This window comes from Heterocephalus glaber, unplaced genomic scaffold (assembly GCF_053883595.1).
Source record: "Heterocephalus glaber isolate CG9 unplaced genomic scaffold, H.glaber_assembly_v1.0 deba00001442, whole genome shotgun sequence".
NCBI classification, from domain to species: Eukaryota; Metazoa; Chordata; class Mammalia; order Rodentia; family Bathyergidae; genus Heterocephalus; species Heterocephalus glaber.
Genome location: NW_028258296.1, coordinates 12,421,961 through 12,442,440, shown reverse-complemented (window position 1 = coordinate 12,442,440; position 20,480 = coordinate 12,421,961). Strand labels below are relative to the sequence as shown.

Genomic DNA, 20,480 nt, shown 5'->3' with positions numbered 1-20,480 from the left:
CACAGGCTCCTTCAGACTCCCCTGGAGCACTAGCTACCTAGTGCTGCCTCAGTTATCTTTGGATCCCTGGCACCTTGCACTCTATAGTTTTCAGAAGACATTAATGAACTAAGGACATTTCAACTCAAAATTTCAAAGTAGCTCATATAGTCCAACTTGATGAACAGATTTTAACATGGTTAGTTTCCCTTCCTGAACAAAACTGTTTGTCAAAGTGATCAATAAAAATAATTCCCATTGTTTGGTTATATCGTTTAAATTTTTTATTTTTCCACCCGAAGGACAAGAAGCAAGGATCCTGAAGCATAGTAGGTCACAGCTCTCAAACTCTGGTATGATGTGGTAGGTATATTTTCAGAACTGATAATGTGCCCATTCCATCTCGAGTCTTCATCCCTAGAGATTCTGAATCCGCAGGGCTGAGAGGCTAGGCAAGACTCTCCAGGAGACTCTGAAGCAGGCAGTCCACAGAGCTTGTGGCGAAACAGCACAGTTGGTGCTCAGTTTAATGATGGGGAGTCACATTGTTATGGTTGTATCTAGATGCTCCCCCAAAGCCTCATGTGCTCATAGGTGAGGGTTTGGGGAGGTAATTGGATCATGGGGTCATGGTACTCATCATTGGATTAAACCACCGATGAGTGAGTTCATAGTTGAATGTGATGTTGGGAAGTGACATTTGGTTGGAGGAGGTGGGTCACTGGGGCTGTAGGTTGGAAGGGTCTGTCTCCCTCTCTCCTCCCTTGGTCCCTCTCTCTGCTTCCCTCTGCCATGGCATGAGCTCTTTCTCCTCTGCAATGCTCCTCTGCCATCCCACCCTGCCTTGGAGGCAGCTGACTATGGACTGAAACCTCCAGAAGTGGAGAGCCAGAATAAACCTTAAGAGTTATGGGTGCTGAATATTCTGTCTCAGTGACAGAGAAGTAACTAAAACACAGTGACCCATAAACATGACACCTTCCTAGGATTCAGAATCTGCACCACAAGGGATGGGCTCTTGAGAAAGTCACTAATTTGAGGGTTTTCTTGACTATACATGAGTACTTAGGGTTCCTATATGAATTTCTTTACTGAGAAATTCTGCACCACTAAAGGGGCCATGAATTTGGCAATAGAAATTCTTGAGCTACATGGATGAAATCTCAAAAAGTCATGCAGGAATTGTTTATTTACTCAATACATAATCTTACTGAAATAGCTGCCTTTTTGTATTTTGGCTAGAATTGTATCACTTCAGTGTGGTCTTCCTGGTAATCAAAATTTCTCATGGCAGTTATATTTGCATGGAATTTATAAAAATAGATAAATGAAATACTACTTTAATATGCTTTTTTATAGATCGCATCTTTCAAAGTATAAAGCTCATGAGGTAAAACTGTACAAAGGAAACCAAAGGGAAAGATGTTAGCACACAGGGATAGAATTTTCTAAATTCTGATCTAACCCCAAGCCCTTATTAATGTTGTTTTTTATATTAATGAATGAACAATCTCAAACAACCACTCAAAACTGGGCAGTGAGTGACACCCAGGATTCATGTAGTCTTTGAGGGGTCAAGATACAGCACTTAAAGTCCTGATCTCATGATGGGGAAGACTGATCAGAACAAACATAAGCGACAGAAAGGGCAACTGAGCTTGGTAAGCAGGTTGCGGGGTGGGGCGATGGAGGGTGCTGTCACGGAAAGGCTCTGTGATAAGGCGACATTTGAATCAAGACCTAAAAGAAATGAAGGAGAAAAACCACGTAGACAGACATCTGGAGGGAGTCCAGAAATACTGAGTTATAGAATATACGCTCTTTAAAATAGGAAGATGATTCATCTTCTACATTATCATAAGCTTTGCTTAAGCTAACATATTTATGAGCTCATATTCTGGGCTGACTCCAGATTTACAGAAAAAGCACATGGTCCTGATTTCTTCACAGGTCTGCCGGGAATGCAGGTGAAGTCTCTAGCCCATTGATTGTCTAACAGTGAGGTAAAGGACTTTGCCACAATGCTTACTTTTCTAGCTCAGGAACACATCTTGGTTCACTGCACAGGTTTGTGGTCCACATATTTTTCTGTTCACACTGGAATTTGTTCTGTCTCAGCAGGATTTCTCAGCTACTTTCACTTCCTACCTACTGACATCCTGATGAGCAGGATTTATAAATATTAAAAATAAGGAGGTCAGATAGGATGCAAAGAACCTGCCAACACATGGCAGAATCGCCAGTGAATTACCAGTAAAGCCAGGGAATGTGCTCCAGGTATCAGTGGAATCTCCGTGTCTAGGACAACATCTGACACCTACTTAGCACCCACGGAATATGTGTTCAAAGACTTTTTTTTGGTACGGGGGATTGAACTCAGGTCCTTGCGCTTGCGCAGCAGGCGGCGAAATCACTGAGCTAAATCCCCGGCCCTCAAGGACTTTTTACAAAAGACTTGAATGAAGCTGTATGTCTGGCTGCCTATCTCAGACCAAAATAAGATCCCCTCCACCTAACAGAAGAGCTCTGTGTGGGTGTACACGGGAGAGGGCTCATGGGCCGGATGTTAGTAAACAGGATGCTTTCTATCTTTTGTGAGAAAGCATGGCAGCTGTTCAGTAAGCTCTTAATAGGGGAAGCTGCTAGCTTTACATTCTTGAAAGCCCCTATTTGCATAGACTCTTTATAGAAGGCAGACGTTAGAAATGGAAATAGTATCTGATCACCAAATCTCACTTGTGCTAGAAAGTTCCGCCCGTGATTTGTGATTTTTGGAAATGTGGATGTGCTGACAACAAAATTAACTTCTCCAAAGAACTGAGAATTGCCTACTCTCATCATCCCTCTCTCTGTAATTTACATGACTTGACAAAATTAGACTTATTTTCATTGGGGTGATCTGCAAAATCATAAAATGATGTGTATTTTGGGAACGCCTAATTAACTTTCCTTAGTTCCACTGAGGTTTCAGCTACGACTATAAGCACTGCAAATATCATAGAGGTGTTCACATCCAGTTTTATTAACCATGAAGAGACACTCAAAGGACTTGAATTCAAAGCAAACAGTGGGCGTATGGGATAAAATCAGGTGTGTCGCTGTGCTGCCAAACCTTGCCTTGCATGAAATAGCAAGAAATCCATTCACAGTCGAAGCCAATATTAATAATAAAAACTGCGGGATTATAGGCATATACACCCCAAGTCCATCTCTACTCATAGTCTTTAATCACAAACATTAACTAATACCGATCAAGCTGTTTCACACAAAAATTTGCTTTAACATATAACCAGCAGCTGGAGTGAGAGCCACATTTCCTAGACAATTGTCAGCACTTTGTGTCATACTTATAAATAATGGGCTATTCCTATGGAGCACCATCTGCTTAATTGAGAAAAATGTTCATCTTAATTAGGAAATTCTTCTTATTATTTAATATTTATCAAACGCCCACAATGTGTTCGGCAGCAAAATCTTTACAATGTACTCTCTGCCCACCAAGAATCCACCCGCTGGGGAAAAATGAGCCATTTTTATAGACATTTCTGTTTTTAACATATTTTACGTATTTCCTTCCAGGACACAGAGTTGCAAATGGTTAGCTTTTGGAAGGGTCTTCTCTCCTAATTAAGGTGGGATGGTGAGCCATCAGATGAGTTATGATGAAGACAAAGAGAAGATAAAGGGCAAATTAATTACAATCTCTAGGAAACTCAAGTGAAATTTGCTCCATTGATAGAAGAAAAATTAAAGCACCCCTAAAGAAAACTAATTGTTATTTGTTAAGGACCAACAGAGCAGAACTGCAGAAATATATAAAAAATAAAGAACATGTAGTGGAAAAGTCACCTCAAGATAGCAGATATTCTTTGCTTTGCATTTACCTTCAGAAATTATGTGTCTCCACCATGAGACAACTACTCTGGGGGACATTTATCTCATTACAATGATATTAACATCCTGGTTAATAAACAGTTAATGGTTAAAGAGCTACTCTCAACTACGGAAATTAAAATAATCTGAGCACTCTTCACGGAGGCCTCTGCCTACCTCCTCTTCTCTCTCCTACCTTCAATCAATCAAAGTTCAAGAAAATTTCACAAGTTCAGTATTAAGAGGATATAGAGAAGTATTCTGGAGAGAATCACTGAACAGTACATCAAGAGACTAAGGGTGCTCATGCATATATGCCTAACAGAATGCCTAGTGATAACTTTAATTCTTCTTTCAGTGAAAATTATAAATAAAATGAAAATGTTTTGCTCTTATTGAAAATCTCATATATGACTTTTTTCCAGGTCCTGAATTCTAAGGAATTCTCTTCTCCACATGGCTTTGATATTTCCGGAAAAGGTTGCCCAGCCACTTTGTCAGAGTCTCACTAAGTTTTTCAAGGTCTTCTTTTTTTTCATACTTTTCATTAAATCATATGCTATCTTCACTTCATCTTCTTCTTATGGAAAATGCACAGTCAATGAAAAAGAACGTTGGACTTTGTCATAATACTACTTTACCCCCGGGGTTTCACTGTTTCTGGTAAGGTAGCAATGCAAACCTTGAGCTGAAATCTCCGAGACAGTGGTCCCAGGTATCCACTCGATACAGGTAAGTGAGGGAATGGAAATATTCACTATATTAAATTTATGGGTATACTTTAGCAATAACCACTTCATCCTGACAATTCCGACAAAAGAGGAATTACATATTTGTGGAGGTAATGCCTTGATGATGACAATTGTGAAACAGTGCCAATCTGAACTTTAAATGAATATAATTCAAAAGAAATACATGACAGAGGGAAAACAACAAGCTCATACATTGTCAGGGTAATAAATACCTAATGAGCACAATTGGAAAGCAAATAATAGGTTGAACATACACCCAAATGTCGACTCCTCACTCAAAAACAGAGAGCAGGATGATTTGTTTCCCTATCTAGAATGATAAAGTATCACTTCCTTAAAAGCTAATGAGCAGCACCATCTGGCACAATTACAGAGGAGCAAGAGCCTAAGAAAGTGAAGAATAAAATGATGGAGTAGCAGTAGGATCTTCATAGGAGGTTAAAAATTCCTCACCATTAAAAATATCATAACAAAAATAATTATAGATGTTCGCACAACACTACACCAATGGCATAAAAATGACAGGACCAAATGTTTGCAAAATAATTCAATGTGACTCTGGATGTGGTAGAATCTTTCTCTATCACCGTGGTTCCCAAAGTGTGACCTCAACAGCAAAAGGATTCCTTGGAAATTTGTTAGAAATGCAAAACTCTCAGACCTCAAACCAGAAACACCAGCCTGGAAACTCTTGGGGTGAGCCCAGTATTCTGTTTTTAGCCAGCTCGCCAGGTGACTCTGACCCAGGCTCACTTTTGAGAACAACTGTTCTACCAATCCAAACATGAATAGAGAGATTCGCTGTTTCTATTAGGTGCCAAATAAATCCCCTAATTTGGTCAATCCTATTTAAACAACTGGTCTAGACACTGGAGAATAAACACCAGTCAGACCAGTTCACTGAGAGCCATGATGTTCTCTTTGAATAAGAGAGCTCCTGTCTTAATGCCCTTTTGCAGGAGAGTAGAATACATTGCTTTAAACTTGTCACTTAATTGCACCGTTCCCAAAAGTTATTGATTCTCTTGTTTTATAAGTTATTTTGGTAAAACCATAAGACAAGTTGTAAAAGTCTGCCTGAATCCCTTATCTATTTGTTTTCTATATTGGGTCCTAAGTTCAGCAAATACTGAGTATCCACAAAGAATCATGTACTATTCTAGGTTAGGTCCTTGCACCATATCAGTGAACAAAACAGGTGCCAATCTGGTCCCTTAAGGACTTATATCCTAGTAAAGGGAGACACACACACACACACACACAAATAATAAATAAGCATGTTATATAAAATGTTAGAATATAGTGCTTTGGGGGAAAACAAAGGAAACAATAAAGTAAGCAGAATTGGAAATGCTGGCAGATGGGGCAGAAATTTTTAACTTTAAGTAGTGTCATGGCAGACTCACTGAGTGGGTGACAAACAGCAAAGGCTTGAAGGAATTGGTCAAGCAACAAATAGGAAGGACAGGATTTAGTCAGTGAGACAAAGGCCCCCCCAAATGAGTATGTCCAATGTCTAGGTCAGGACCCAGGGGGCACAGAGAGGTTAAAGAAACAAAGGTCAAAGAGGAACTAAGGAGTCAGGTGACATGACGGTCATTGTAAAAACGTGTATGTCCTTTTATTTTAAGGAACATAAGGAGTTACTGCAGAGTTTTGAACAGAGTGACATGCTCTGAATTATATCAAAAACACTTTCATTAATTTTCTCTATGGTAACATCATCACCCGTTTATGCAGGGGTTGGAAGACTCTGATGCCATTTTTCTCTTTTTGACTGTTTATCGTGAAGTTATTTAAAAGTATTCTTGCTAGAGAAATCCCCTCCCCCCCCTTCTTTACTTTATCAAAGAAGAAAATGGTCTGGTTTTGGAAAGCAATTAAAAGATGAATTTCAGTAGTGAAGCTCAGATTATTTTACTGAGTTTTTAGTGCTCCTTTGCTTGGTCTTTGTTTTTGCTTGTGTGGTGGTGGTTATATTTGCCTCCTAAGGCCCAAGAGTATAGCTTTGGGTTTGGATACTAGGAGATGTTTTTTTCTCCAGGTAACAGACAGCTAAGAAAATTGTGAGTGAAGTTTTGGAACCTGCTTCACCACTGAAGTGAAACTAAAATGAAACCTCTAGTTGAGAAATGGCGCTGTCAATGGCTTATTAAAAAACCCAGTGCCTGGTCCCGGAAACCCTAGAGAAGGTAATAGATTTGCCAACCTTTGGGTAAGACACAGCAAGGGTGGTCTATCTAAAATAGAACTGTGGAAACTTTTCTATCAATATCCAATCTTAGAATTGGTCTCTTTGACATTGCTGTAACCTTTCTTTACAGAATAGAAGTGTTCTGAAATTCACAAATATCTCACCAAATGATAAAGAGATTTTTAAACTCAATAAATGATCAGGTTGTATTTCTTTAATTCATTCATTTATGCATTCACCCATCACCTGTTTACCCAATACCTCTTAAAGCCAACCATTATATCATGGTGCTTGGGGTAATTAATATATAAGAGGTAGTATTCTCTCAAAGGGTTTATAGAACACACGGAGAGATTAGGCATAAATAGCGACAATGCATGGTTTAAAGTGATGATTTCTATAAAGAAGACCACTCTATAATGCTTTGGGTTTTCAGAGGAAATAGGAATCCTTTTGGAGGATATTGCAAAGCACTTCTTGAGAGGTAACATTTGATTCGGTTGTAAAGTACGGGATACATTTGTGTGTGTTGTAATGGAGGAAGGTATCTGCAAAAACAGAGAGGTGGCAGTGTATTAGTAGGCACCTGTGAGAGGCAAAGGTACTAAAGTAAAGCAGCAGAAGTGGAAATGCTAGAAGAGGCAAAATGAGCTATTGCTGAGGTCAACTCAAGGAAGCCTGAAACATCTGTGGTTCTTTGAATTGAAAGAAGTAGAGTAAAAACAACACATTTTGTTTGGAATTTTGGTGGCAAACTGTATTTAAGAATAAAATGAAGATGGGCATAATCATTACCCTTAAGAGGTGTATTGTCTTGTAAGAATAATGAACAAGCAACAAAATTCATCAGATAAATAAGTCCCTTGTGGAGTTCTTAAGGACTTCCAACCCTCATCATGAAGTGTCTTAGGGACAGGACAGGGTCACAAAATTGGGCTCCAACTAGAGTTGACCAAGATAATTTGGAAAACAGAAGTTCTTGGTTTCTGTATTTCTCTGGTTAAAGAAACAATGAAATGCTTTCTTGTCTCTTTGTTCAAAGCAATCTAAAATAGCACAAGTCAAAATATTAAGCAGAGTTACAGCACTGGATTAGCCTAGTATCATATTCAAAATGTAGACTCCCAGGCCCTGCTCCAAGTTGGCTGAATTGGCAGGCAGCATGGTGCACAGTGATGTTGAAGACTACTATACTGATCTGGAGGACCTACTCTTCATCAAAGAAAGAACTAAGTAGATCAGCCCACTTTGATGATCAGCAGTTCCACATCTAGGGAGATGCCTCTGTTTTCAGAGAAGTAAACATTTATTCCAGCAAACTGTAGAGCTCCTACAACATTCTGGGCCCTCTGTGAGGTTACAAAATGTTTATTCAGTACAAGACAAAAATTATCAGAATAGTCAACTCTGTCTTAAAAAACAGTCAAGACATACAAAAATAGAGAGAAAAATAGAGTGCTCCTGGCTCATACATTTAAAAAGACAAATCTATAACCATTCTGAATTTTCATAAGATAGACTTAATTGTGAAGAGAGAAAGATAGTTCAAAAAAGGAAATAAATCAATGGAAAGGAGAAATCCATATTCTAGAATAAGGGAAGGAAGAAAACTAAAGAGGTAAATCCCACACTACAAATAAGTAACCTTAAAAAAATCTGTATAAAATTTAAATGTCTAGATATATTTTAACAAGACTTCGAATTCAAGACATATTTATCTCCACGTTTCATATCCTTTTTGATGTTAAACCCTTTAGCCTGAAGGGACTGTTCAGCATATGTGTCTTTTGGGACTTCCTAGAAAGTATAATCTGGCTGCGAACCTGGCTGGCTGTCAGGATGCATCCTCCAGCCCAGGAAAACTTGTAGACTGGTTCTAAGTTTTGATTTCCACAACCATCAGTGGTTTGTCCAGCTTTCCTTACAAAATATGGCCATGGAATTCAAGGTGTTGCTCTTGGATTAATGCTAGACCAAGCTGTCTTGTCAAGCGCATCATAATTTCACCCAGTGCATTATGTGTATGTGAGCATGTACAGGTGTGCATGTGTTGTTAAATACCGGAGGCTGGTATTGATATCTTGATAAATTGCAAGCTTCTCTCCATTTTTATTGAATTTTTAATTCCCAGCACATATATACTACAGAGAAGACCTACTGTAGGTCACTGGATGTCACCATGAATAAAGGGAAAAAGGAAGTCCCCTGTACGCAGTGCATGTTAGCATAAAAACACAGCCCTAGGAGCCTTATTATGCTTTTTAACTCAGGAGTCTAAGGCTCTGCCCATGACTGCTGTGTGAACTTACTGTCCCTGCCAAACACATTAGCTGGTGTAGGGACATCAATTCATTTTAACAGAGCTGTGTTATGGATGCTCCTGCAAGGTGCTGAGATGTGGGACTTGCAAAGACAATCTTCAAAAGGGAAATGCTTCTTTTTTTTTTTTAATACTGTGCCCTGTCTCTTGAACCCAGGACTTTTCCTTCTTTGCCTATTTTCTCTTTATCCAGGTTTTCCTGGGGTCAGGAGCTATTTATTGGAGATAGGAATAATGAGACATCTTTTTATTTGGAGCCCATGTATAGTAAATAGGATTTCTTCAGGAGAACTGGGATGTTTCTGCCTTGTGGCTGACTCTTGGGACTGGCATAGTTATGCAGTTTTGGGGTTTTCTTTGTGCTCCTTCTTCCTGCAGTGTGTTTTTGAGGCAGCTTGCCAAGTAGGCTGACAGGAGAAGTTCACAAGAGTTCCTAAATTCTCAGGGGAGATTTGAAACTCCTTCCTACCCTAGAAACTACTAAGGCTGCAAACCTAAGGGATGTGAGCCAATTTAATCCCTGTAGTCAATCATCCAATGGCATGAGGAAACTTTCAAAATGGTCAAGCTGAAATTGTGAAACCTGGGTTGCACCTAATACCCCTGCTAGATTATAAAACTGTCACCGGAATCAGCAGTGACGAATGACACACTGCTGATTTTTTTTTCTCTGTTTAAGATTGAGTGGGAATGGATGGAGCCACTGACAAAGACGAACCAGGTAGAGATTTTGATATTTTCAAAACAGTGTTCTATTTTGTCAGTGCTTTCTGGAAGTGACACCTGTGCATCTTGCTTTCTAAACAATCCTTAGAAGTGACTTCCTTTCTTTTCATCCTCTTCACCTGAGGCAGGAACATCTTGAAACATTGATCTATTTGCTGCTAGCTTTCATTAATTTCATCCATCCCTGAAGGCGGAGCCACACTGATGCCAGCTAATTAAGACCTATTTAGGGCAGCTCAGAGTCTTTTATCAGCATAGAATTAGCTTTGTTCTTTTAATGGTGACTATAGCTTTTTCAATTATTACTTAATTAAAATGAGCTCACATTTGCCAACATACCTCAAAAGCGGCATGCAAGCCACAACTGCCCACTTCCCCACAGGTGAGCGGAGCATCTCACATTGGCACTCTACTGAGTCACCAGAAAACTCAGCATTCCTTTCACATCCCTACGTCCCAGGCATATAATCACATCCTTCAGTGTTCAGCCCGGCACCATGTGCCACTGTCAGCCCCATAGCCCCTCTAGGGTGTTTCAGTCTTAAGATGTATTAATGCAAATGTGTAAATGTCAGCAGGCTAATATTATTTATGCATACCAATCACTCAAAGGGGGAAAATGATTCATTTTAGTCAGATTGTTTTGAATAAAAGATCTTCCATTTCAAAGGTTTCTGGAAGAGTTTTATAGAATTTTTAACTCTTGTTTGCCAGAAATGTATTTTGGAAGTGAGACCCTAAAGGTGGCCACTGCCCGAAGGACCTACCTAGAATTCCAAAGGAAACTGGGCCTCAAAAGGTAAAGGGGCATCAGCTTTCTCTCTCAGCTCTGTCCACTTTCCTCAAAAGCTCATCCTAGTCAACAAGCTGAGTAATTATAGGCAGTAACTAATAAAAAATTCAAATTTTGTTTGGTTTGAAAAACCATATAAATATAGGTTATGAGTTGACCCAGATCTATTCTAAGAAATTTAACAGTGTACACATTTCTTCTGCTACTTCATGTTTCCTCAGTGAGAAATCCCTTAAGACAAAAATTAAACCACTAGAAAAATGAAAAGGTGCTGAAGTTGATAAGGTTATATTTAAAAAAAAATTTTGACGATTTTAAGAAGCAAGCTGAGAAGAAAAATTTTCTTTGAGGAGCTCCATCCAATAAATTTTCTATCATGCATCACTTTACTACTGACATGAAGTTTGTTAATTCTATAAATTATACATAATAATGGTGACAGGATCTCTGCATTAAAAATGTGATGATAAAAATGAGCTTTCGCAGAGAGGTTCCAATGAGTGCAGAGAAACCAAGCAAAATCACTTTACAACAAAAGTAAAAGGAAGTGCCCACTCCTTCTTCCCTACTCGCTCATGCCTGCAGTGATATATACCAGGTGACCTACTTCTAGCTACATAACAGGAAAGTGTTAAGAAACTTTTGGGGGATTTAGCCAACACACACTTTGTGAGTAAAGACTTACGTGAATGCCTGGCACTAAAACATCTTCTCTGATGCAAAACAGTCCTAGAATGTTTGCAGTAACCATGCAGCTTATTGTGCTATTGTTCTCTTTCCAAGATTATTATGGATATGTTGTGGGATAAAGCAGACAAATGATGATATTGGTGTCTCTGGGACCAAGGATTGTCAGCATGGTGGAAAGAAGAAACAGACAGAAGGCAGATGAGTTAAAATAAAAACCTGGAGATGCTGAGCTTGAATTTAAAGTTTCATTTTGAACTCAAAGACTTTATATTTATAATTATTTAAATTATAGTTTGTATTGTATTATATTGATCATATTCTAACTGTCCACTGAAAAAGCCGAGAGACAAAGGCCAATGCACAGTGCTGAAATCATGCTCTTCCAGCTCCTAAAAGATCCTTTGGAAAGCTGTCTGAATTTGGGTCAGGAGCAGGTTATGCACAGAAGAATCTGAAGCTGTCCAAGACGGTGTCGAGGGACACCAAAATGACTCAGAGCCAATTTGAAGAGTTTTTCACAGGATAAAATAGGACTGTTTGAACGAGGGGATAAAATTTTAATGAATTGAAATACCACATTTCAAATATGTTAAATTCTTTAAGTCAAGAAGTAAATATTGATAATATTAAATTTATGTGTCATCATTGGAGAGTGCTAGGGATCTAATGCATAAAACCAAGTAGTCACAGAAGAGAATGGTACTGTCTTCTATCTCATAGCAACCAAATCGTTAAGGGGGGAAAGCTTCTCTTTATGAAGTATATCAGCTGATAAATGAGAAAAGTATGATGAAATACCACCATTTCAGAGCCATAATAAATTACTGGGTCTGGACAATGATTTTTAGTGGCTTTGGACATAGTAAGAGAGAAAACCAGACATTATTCCTCTTGATAGGTGTGATAAACCAATTTAAAGGATTTGGCAAAGAATTGGAGCTGAATGAAATCAAACATCAATATAGAAATACTAACATAGAAGTATCATGGGAGTTGTAATTAGCAAATTTAGGTTGTAGAAAATACTACAAGATGGATGAGTAAGTTTCTTTTACAACAGAATGGGTGAGGGAGGGGAAGAAGAAGGAGGCGGAGGGGGAGGAGAAAGAGGTGGAAGAATTAGAAGTGGAGGAGGAGGAGAAGAGAAAGAAGGTAGGGAGGGAGAGATTAAAAGAGAAGTAGCCATACAGATTGGGAAATGTAGAAGACACATCAGTTAATTAAAAATACATGAAATTTATGCTAATCTTGACTTAAATGAATTGTTAAGATATATGAATGAGACAACTGGAGAAATGTGGTAATTGACTAAGCATAGATAAAGGATGTATTGCTGATTTTTATATAGGACACCAGCACTGCAATTTTTGATTATTTATCTTTCAGAGATAATATTAAAATATTATAAATGAAATTATATGATGTCTGAGGTTTGCTTCACATTATTATTTGGGGAGGGAGAAAGTGTACAGGTGAAAATGAAACAATATTGGACAGGAGTTAATGATTATTTGAGTGGAGTGGTAGCCACATGGAGGTTCGGCACACTACTAGTTTCTGTTTTACAAGTTTGACCTCTTCCTTCATAAAAAAATTCTTTAAAAATTATTGTTTGAAATTTGTCAATGAATGGCAGGCACCATGGGAAACCCTTAGACAGTATATCTTTAGCATAGCTAAAGTCTGAATACAGATTTAAACTATCATGAGGATAGCAGCCCTTGAGGTCTGATGTTGTTATCCATCCAGATTCTACTGAAATCATCCATTCTGCCTATTTCTAAAACACTCACATAGCTATTTTCTGCCTGGTTACAACACTCGGCAAAGCAACCACACAGCAATAGACTCGGTGAAAAAAAAAAGCAAATATTCATCATAAAATCATTTTGGCCTTAAAAAAAACTTATCTGGAAATTCTACCAATTGAGCGATACTTTCAAATTAATTTTACCAAATGAGTGAATTTGCCAAGTAATTTTCCCACTATGCAAACAACTTTTTTCATCACAGCCAGTAGGAAAACATTCTCCCAAAGCTGTTCTCTCTCAGCTCTTGTTGTACAATCCACACATCTGTGACAGTGTAGTCTCATAAAAAGCTCACAGCAGAAGCCAACATGATATTAACACATAAGAACAAACATTATACGAAGCTTGTCTCTGATACCCCAAATGATTCTAGGGCTTGTAGTTATGACTGGAGGGTACCCTGAGGGGCAACTCTAATGAAAAACCAAATCTATCTAATTAATTGCACTGCTCTGGGCTAGCGAGAGACCTGAGGTTTCCAAAGCCCCTTGAGAATAGTCATATTAATGTAGGATGGTGCTACATGAGTGAATTTCTTTGAAGTACCAGACCTACTGCTCCTTTTAGCTCTACTTGTTCCTCTTCAGACAGCTTATGCTACAATGATCCAAATCTAACCTTTGGGATTCTCGTAACTTTAATAGTAGAATGGATCCATAGTATAGCTTTTTCCATAGTGCATTTTTTATAAAACTGTGCATTTTGGTGCCCACAAGTAGAAAATGCTAAATTCAAATCAACTCACATTATCAATAGGAGAGTTGGTTTACCAAAGATTTTAAATAAATACCAGCATTGAAATTACATCTGAAGATACCAGAAACTCCTCCTCCTCCTTGATGATAATGTAACATAGTTAAAACTTTAGATTTGATAATACTGAATATATTTTGAGGGAATCAGAATATTGGAGTCATACTTGATTATCACAGATAATTTAAAACTTTAGCCATTGGTTTCAATATCTTCCTTTAGAGATTCTTTATTAGAGCTGAATGTATTCATCAAGGGTGACTGACTAGTAATTCTGCTTCTTTCCATGGGTTATCTTTCTAAAGAGGAAAAAAGTGGGAAAGAAGAGGGGGCTCAAAACTGAGCCAAGAGAGGAAACAGGAGAAAGCGGGGGGGGGGGGGCGGGGAGGCAAGTGGGCCTGGAGAACAGGAAGTGGAAGGGTGGCTCACAGAACGCTGGAGAAAAAATGGATATAATAAAAAAAATGCAAATTGGTTTTTGGATAATTGAGGGAAAGATATTTATACCCCATCTTCCTTGAAGAATCCAACTGCTAATGATTTTAAGTAATGCACAATTTCAATACGATATTTTGCTTAACATGTCAGGTACAAAGTTAGGGTATTCAAAATCACAGGGTCTATTTTTGTGCAAGAAGCTTTGCAATCTTTTGAGGGAATCAGTAGCCTATTCTGTTTGTGGCCTCAGATAAAAAGTTTTGCCACTATTTCTAGAGGAGCTTAGGTCAACACTTTATCCTGAAGCTGCTTAAGATTTCTATGTTTTGAAACAGAAACATGTAGACTTCCTCTTTCAGCTGAAATCCAATTTAATCAACAGCAAATTAAGCTTCATAAGAAAAGATCTAAAGATATCTTGGAAAAGCACCCAGCATTTCTTGGAGCTCCACACCAATTAAAATGGAAAGAACAGAAGGTAGTGTAGGTGGAATTAATGGGACTTAGCTGCTGGCTCATCAAGTAATCATAATAGTCAAAAACATACACCAATCAGTTTAAAAACTAACTCTGTTCATTTGATAGCTGGAAAAAAGGATTCAACAAAGATTGAGCTTAAAAGACAATAAAGTAGCTTCAGAGAGGACTTACCTGTCTTTCCCAGTTTCCTTCTTAAAAATGCCATCACAGTAACTCATGCGCTTCTCTGTAGTCACATAAATTTGGGCATTTGGATAGACATCAACTGTCTTTTTCAGCATGTTGTAAATGATTCCGTTGCCATCCTTCCTCATATTTCGGAAAGGACCCCAAATAACATAAATAGTAGTGTTTGCTTCCTTGAAAAAATAATCAGGGTTTTTTAGCAAGAGAGGAACACTGGTGTGGGATACAACTCGAATCATCGTCATGCGGCCAACATCTTCTTCATAACCCTTGGTGGGGGCATTGTTCATTCTCCAGATGCAGGAAGATCTGTCTATCTCATTCCCCACCTTCTGGCCAACCATCTGGCCTGAGTTTGATACTATAGCACACAGGTCACAGTCTAGTTGTAATGGCTGAAAAACAGAAAGAGAAAGAGGGCAAGTGGTGAGTTTCGCCCATTCAAACAAACTTCTGGGAAAACAAAATGTTGATATTGCCCGACTGCTGAATATGGAAATATTTCTGAAATATATATGCTAATCCTATAGTCTCTGCTATGGGTTATTGAGACAGCAGCATGCTTAAATTGAAAAAATAAATATATAGAACACGCCGACAGCCCGCTGCAGACAGGCAGGTCTGTGCATGCCCTACCAAGGCCCTGAGTCATGCGGAAGACACTGAATTACCCCGCTGCAGACAGGCAGGTCTGCCCATGCCCTACCGAGGTCCTGAGTCACACAGAACAAGCCGAATCAGCCTGCTGCAGACAGGCAGGTCTGCCCACCCCCTACCAAGGTCCCCAGTCCCGTGGAATATGCTGAATCAGCCCGCTGCACACAGAAAGGTCTGTGCACGCCCTACCGAGGTCCTGAGTCACACGGAAGACACCGAATCACCCCGCTGCAGACAGGCAGCCACCTGGTTCCACACTACAAAGATGCAGAGGACACCAGACCACCAGAACAAGGTACTGACTCCAGCTGTTCCCGGCCCAGAGGTAGGGGCTTCTGAGCCGTCATCCCACTGCTCCTGGTCCAGAGGAAGAGACTTCCCGGTCACCATCCCTCCTACTGCTCCCAGCCCAGAGGAAAGGGCTTTTGGGCCACCTTCTGTCCTGCTGCTCCTGGCCCAAAGGAAGGGGCTTCCAGGCCACCATCCCTCCCACCACTCCCGGCCCACAGGAAAGGGCTTTGGGGTCACCATCCCTATTGCTGCTCCCGGCCCCTGGCCCACCTCATCCAGCTCAGAGGAGGTAATCCATGCAGGCACTAACAGCCCCCTGGCCCAGTCGAAATGAGAAAACACGTAAATAAGTCTCAAAACCAGACTTGCAGATCACCTACAGCAACCTCAAAGGGAAATGAGATGGAACACTCTGATACTCAACCACCTGGACCCACTGAACTGGCAACAAAAGGGGATCTGGAAAAAATGAAATCAGAAATAATTTCTCAGATAACAGGAGAAATTGTGCCCTTAGTGTAAGACATGATTAATAAATCTAGAGAGGAGCTGAGGAACATGATGGAATCCCAACATAAGAAACAAATGGAATCCATAAAACAGATGCAAATAGATTTCCAGGACATGAAAAACTCCATTGAAAGTCTACACAGCAGAATGAGCCAGTGTGAGGACAGAATTTCAGATATAGAAGATAAGATTGCAATTAGTGACCAGGAAAAGAAAAATTGCTTCAAAACTATAAGGGAACATGAGAAATCAATCCAGCACCTGCTAGATGATGCAAAGAAGAATAACATAAGGCTGATTGGGCTCAATGAAGAAACAGGAGAGAGTGGAGATGACATAAAAAATCTCTTCACAGAAATAATGGCAGAAAACTTCCCAAGCAGGGGAAAAGAGCTTGACATACAGATGAGTGAGGTATATAGGACTCCAAATAGCCTTGATCAAAAAAAATCTACACATAGGCATATAATTGTTAAGATTCCAGAAGCACAACAGAAGAATAAAGTTCTACAAGCAGTCAGAGAAAAGAAACAACTGACATACAAACGAAAGCCCATCAGAATCACAGCAGACTTCTCAACACAAACCATCAAGGCAAGAAGACCTTGGAGTGACATATTCCAAGCCCTAAAAGAAAACAGCCTCCAACCCAGATTGATGTACCCTGCAAAACTATCTTTCAAAATGGATGGAGAAATAAGATACTTTCATGACAAAGAGCACCTTAGGAACTTTGTGAATACCAAACCAGCACTCCAAAGAATTTTACACAATATCCTAGGAACAGACATTGAGGATCACAACCCCAGGAAGCAAAGCAGAATGAACCCATCTGGCATGACAAGAAATTCAATGGAAAGGGGGAGAACCCAATAAAAAGAAAAAGTCATGGCAATGACAAGTCAATATGTTTCAGTTATAACCATCAACGTTAATGGTCTCAATTCACCAATCAAAAGAAATAGACTGGCAGAATGGGTCAAGAAGCAAAACCCAACAATATGCTGCATACAAGAAACACACTTCATTCAAAAGGAAACTCATAGACTGAAAGTTAAAGGGTGGAAAACAATACTCCATAGGATGGGAACACAAAAAAAAGCAGGAGTAGCTATCCTCTTGGCAGATCAAGTAGATTTCAAACCAACACTGATTAAGAGAGATGAAGAAGGACACTACATCCTTGTAAAGGGAAGAATCCAAGAGGAAGAGATGACAATCATAAATATCTATGCACCAAACACTAGTGCACCCAACTATATAAAACAAATACTAACAGACATGAAAAGTCATATATGCACTAATACAATTGTAGTGGGGGACCTCAACACCCCACTGTCACAAACAGATAGATCAACTAGACTAAAAATAAGTAATGAAATACTAGAACTCAATCGAACTCTTGAACAAATGAACTTAACAGATGTTTACAGAGTCTTCCACCCCACAAAATCAGAATACACATTCTTCTCAGCTGCACATGGGTCATTCTCCAAAATAGACCACATACTCACACATAGAACATGTTTAAGTAAGTGCAAAGGAATTGAAGTTATCCCTTGTATATTATCACACCACAGTGCGATGAAATTGGAGATCCATAGCAAAAGAAACTCAAAAAATTTCATAAACACATGGAAATTGAACGACACACTTCTGAATAGCCAATGAGTCACAGAGGAAATTAAAGAAGAAATCAGACAGTTCCTTCAATTAAATGACAATGACAATACAACATATCAGAATCTATGGGACACAATGAAAGCAGTCTTACGAGGGAAATTCACAGCAGTGAATACGCATATTAGGAAAACAGAATGAGCCCAATTAAACAATCTGATGCTGAACCTCAAGCTTCTAGAAAAAGAAGAGCAGGACAAGCCCAAAGCTTATACAAGGGAGGAAATTATAAAGATCAGAGGAGAAATCAATGCAATGGAGACTAAGAGAATGATACAAAAAAATCAATGAAGCCAAGAGTTGCTTCTTCGAAAGAATCAACAAAATTGACAAACCTTTAGCCAACCTTGTCAGAAAAAGGGAAGAAAAGGCCCAAATCCATGCAATTAGGAATGAAAAGGGTGAAATTACAACAGACCCAGCAGAAATCCAGATGATCATCAATACCTACTTCCAGAACCTATACGCCAATAAGATGGACAACACAGAAGAAATGGACAGATTCCTAGATACATGTGAATTACCAAAGTTGAACGAAGAAGACCTAAAAATTTTGAACAACCCCATATCAACCAATGAAATTGAAAATGTAATTAAAAACTTATCCACTAAGAAAATCCCGGGCCCTGATGGCTTCACTGCTGAATTCTACAAGACATTTAGAGAGGAAGTGCTGCCACTACTGTTTAAACTCTTCAATGAAATTGAAAGGGAAGCAATACTCCCAAATTTATTCCTGGAAGCAAGCATCACTTTGATCCCCAAAGCAGAGAAAGACCCAACTGAAAAGGAGAACTATAGGCCAATCTCACTAATGAATATAGATGCAAAAATCCTTAATAAGATACTGGCAAACAGAATGCAGAAGATCATCAAGAATATCTTACACCCTGATAAAGTGGGATTCATCCCAGGCATGCAGGGATGGTTCAAATATACGAAAATCAATTAATGTATTACACTATATCAATACAGCCAAGGACAAAAACCATATGATTATCTCCATAGATGCAGAAAAAGCATTTGAAAAAATCCAACATGCATTTATGATAAAAATCCTACAAAAAATTGGAATAGATGGTCTCTACCTCAAACTGATAGAAGCCATCTATGAAAAACCAACAGCCAATATCATACTAAATGGTCAAAAACTGAAATCCTTCACACTCAAATCAGGAACAAGACAAGGATGTCCACTATCACCACTCTTGTTCAATATAGTTCTGGAAACATTAGCCATGGCAATTAGACAAGAGAAAGAAATAAAAGGAATAAAGATAGGAAATGAAGAAGTCAAATTGTCATTATTTGCAGATGACATGATACTCTATATAGAAGACCCCAAGAACTCCACCAAAAGTCTTCTAGACTTAATAACCAAATTCAGTCAAGTAGCTGGTTACAAGGTCAACACACAAAAATCAATAGCTTTCCTCTACATGAATGACAGACTCACTGAGAGAGAAATAGGGCAAATAATTCCTTTCACAATAGCATCCAAAAAACTGAAATACCTAGGAATCAACTTAACAAAAGAAATCAAAGACCTCTTCTCTGAAAACTATGGCACTCTGAAAAGAGAGATTGAAGATGATATCAGAAAATGGACAGACATCCCCTGCTCCTGGGTAGGAAGGATTAATATAGTGAAAATGGCTATACTTCCAAAACTGCTATATAGATTTAATGCAATTCCAATTGAGATCCCAGCAGCATACTTCATGGACCTTGAGAAAAAAAATCCAAAAATTCATTTGGAACAAGAAGAGACCCAGAAGAGCAAAAGCAATTCTAGGTAACAGAGACATGGCAGGGGGTATCACAATCCCCAACCTGCAACTATACTACAAAGCTACTGTGATAAAAACAGCATGGTACTGGCAAAGAAACAGACTTGAGGACCAGTGGAACAGATTAGAAGATGCAGAAACAATGCCAGACACACTCAGCCATCTCATCTTCGACAAAGGAGCCAAACACCCTCACTGGAGGAAAGATAGCCTCTTTAATAAATGGTGCTGGAAAAACTGGGTTTCAACTTGCCAAACATTAAAACTAGACCTATATCTCTCACCATGCACTGAACTAAAATCAAAATGGATTAAAGATCTAAATATTAAAACAGAAACCCTGAACTGGCTGGAACAGAGGTTAGGTAGAACCCTTGAAGACACTGGTGTAGGAAAAGATTTTATGAACAAAACCTCAGTTGCCCAGGAACTAGCACAAACAATCAACAAATGGGATCTCCTCTTATTAAAAGGCTTCTGCACAGCAAGAGAAACCACCAGCAGTGTGAAGAGAAAACCCACAATGTGGGAAAAAAATCTTCACCTGCTCTTCCTCA

General features: G+C 39.0%; 1 protein-coding gene across 7 annotated transcripts in view; it reads right to left on the bottom strand.

Annotated features, from left to right (window-relative positions):
• St6galnac3 (ST6 N-acetylgalactosaminide alpha-2,6-sialyltransferase 3) overlaps nt 1-20,480 on the bottom strand; it is a 523,837-nt gene that overhangs the window by 183,380 nt on the left and 319,977 nt on the right. For all 7 annotated transcript variants that reach the window (XR_015451934.1, XR_015451935.1, XM_021255510.2 and 4 more), the window contains one exon: nt 14,981-15,390. Coding sequence is in view for 5 of the 7 variants with exons in the window: in XM_021255510.2 (XP_021111169.1) it covers nt 14,981-15,390 (410 nt within the window). In the remaining 2 variants the exon portion in view is untranslated. The remainder of the gene's footprint in view (nt 1-14,980; nt 15,391-20,480) is intronic.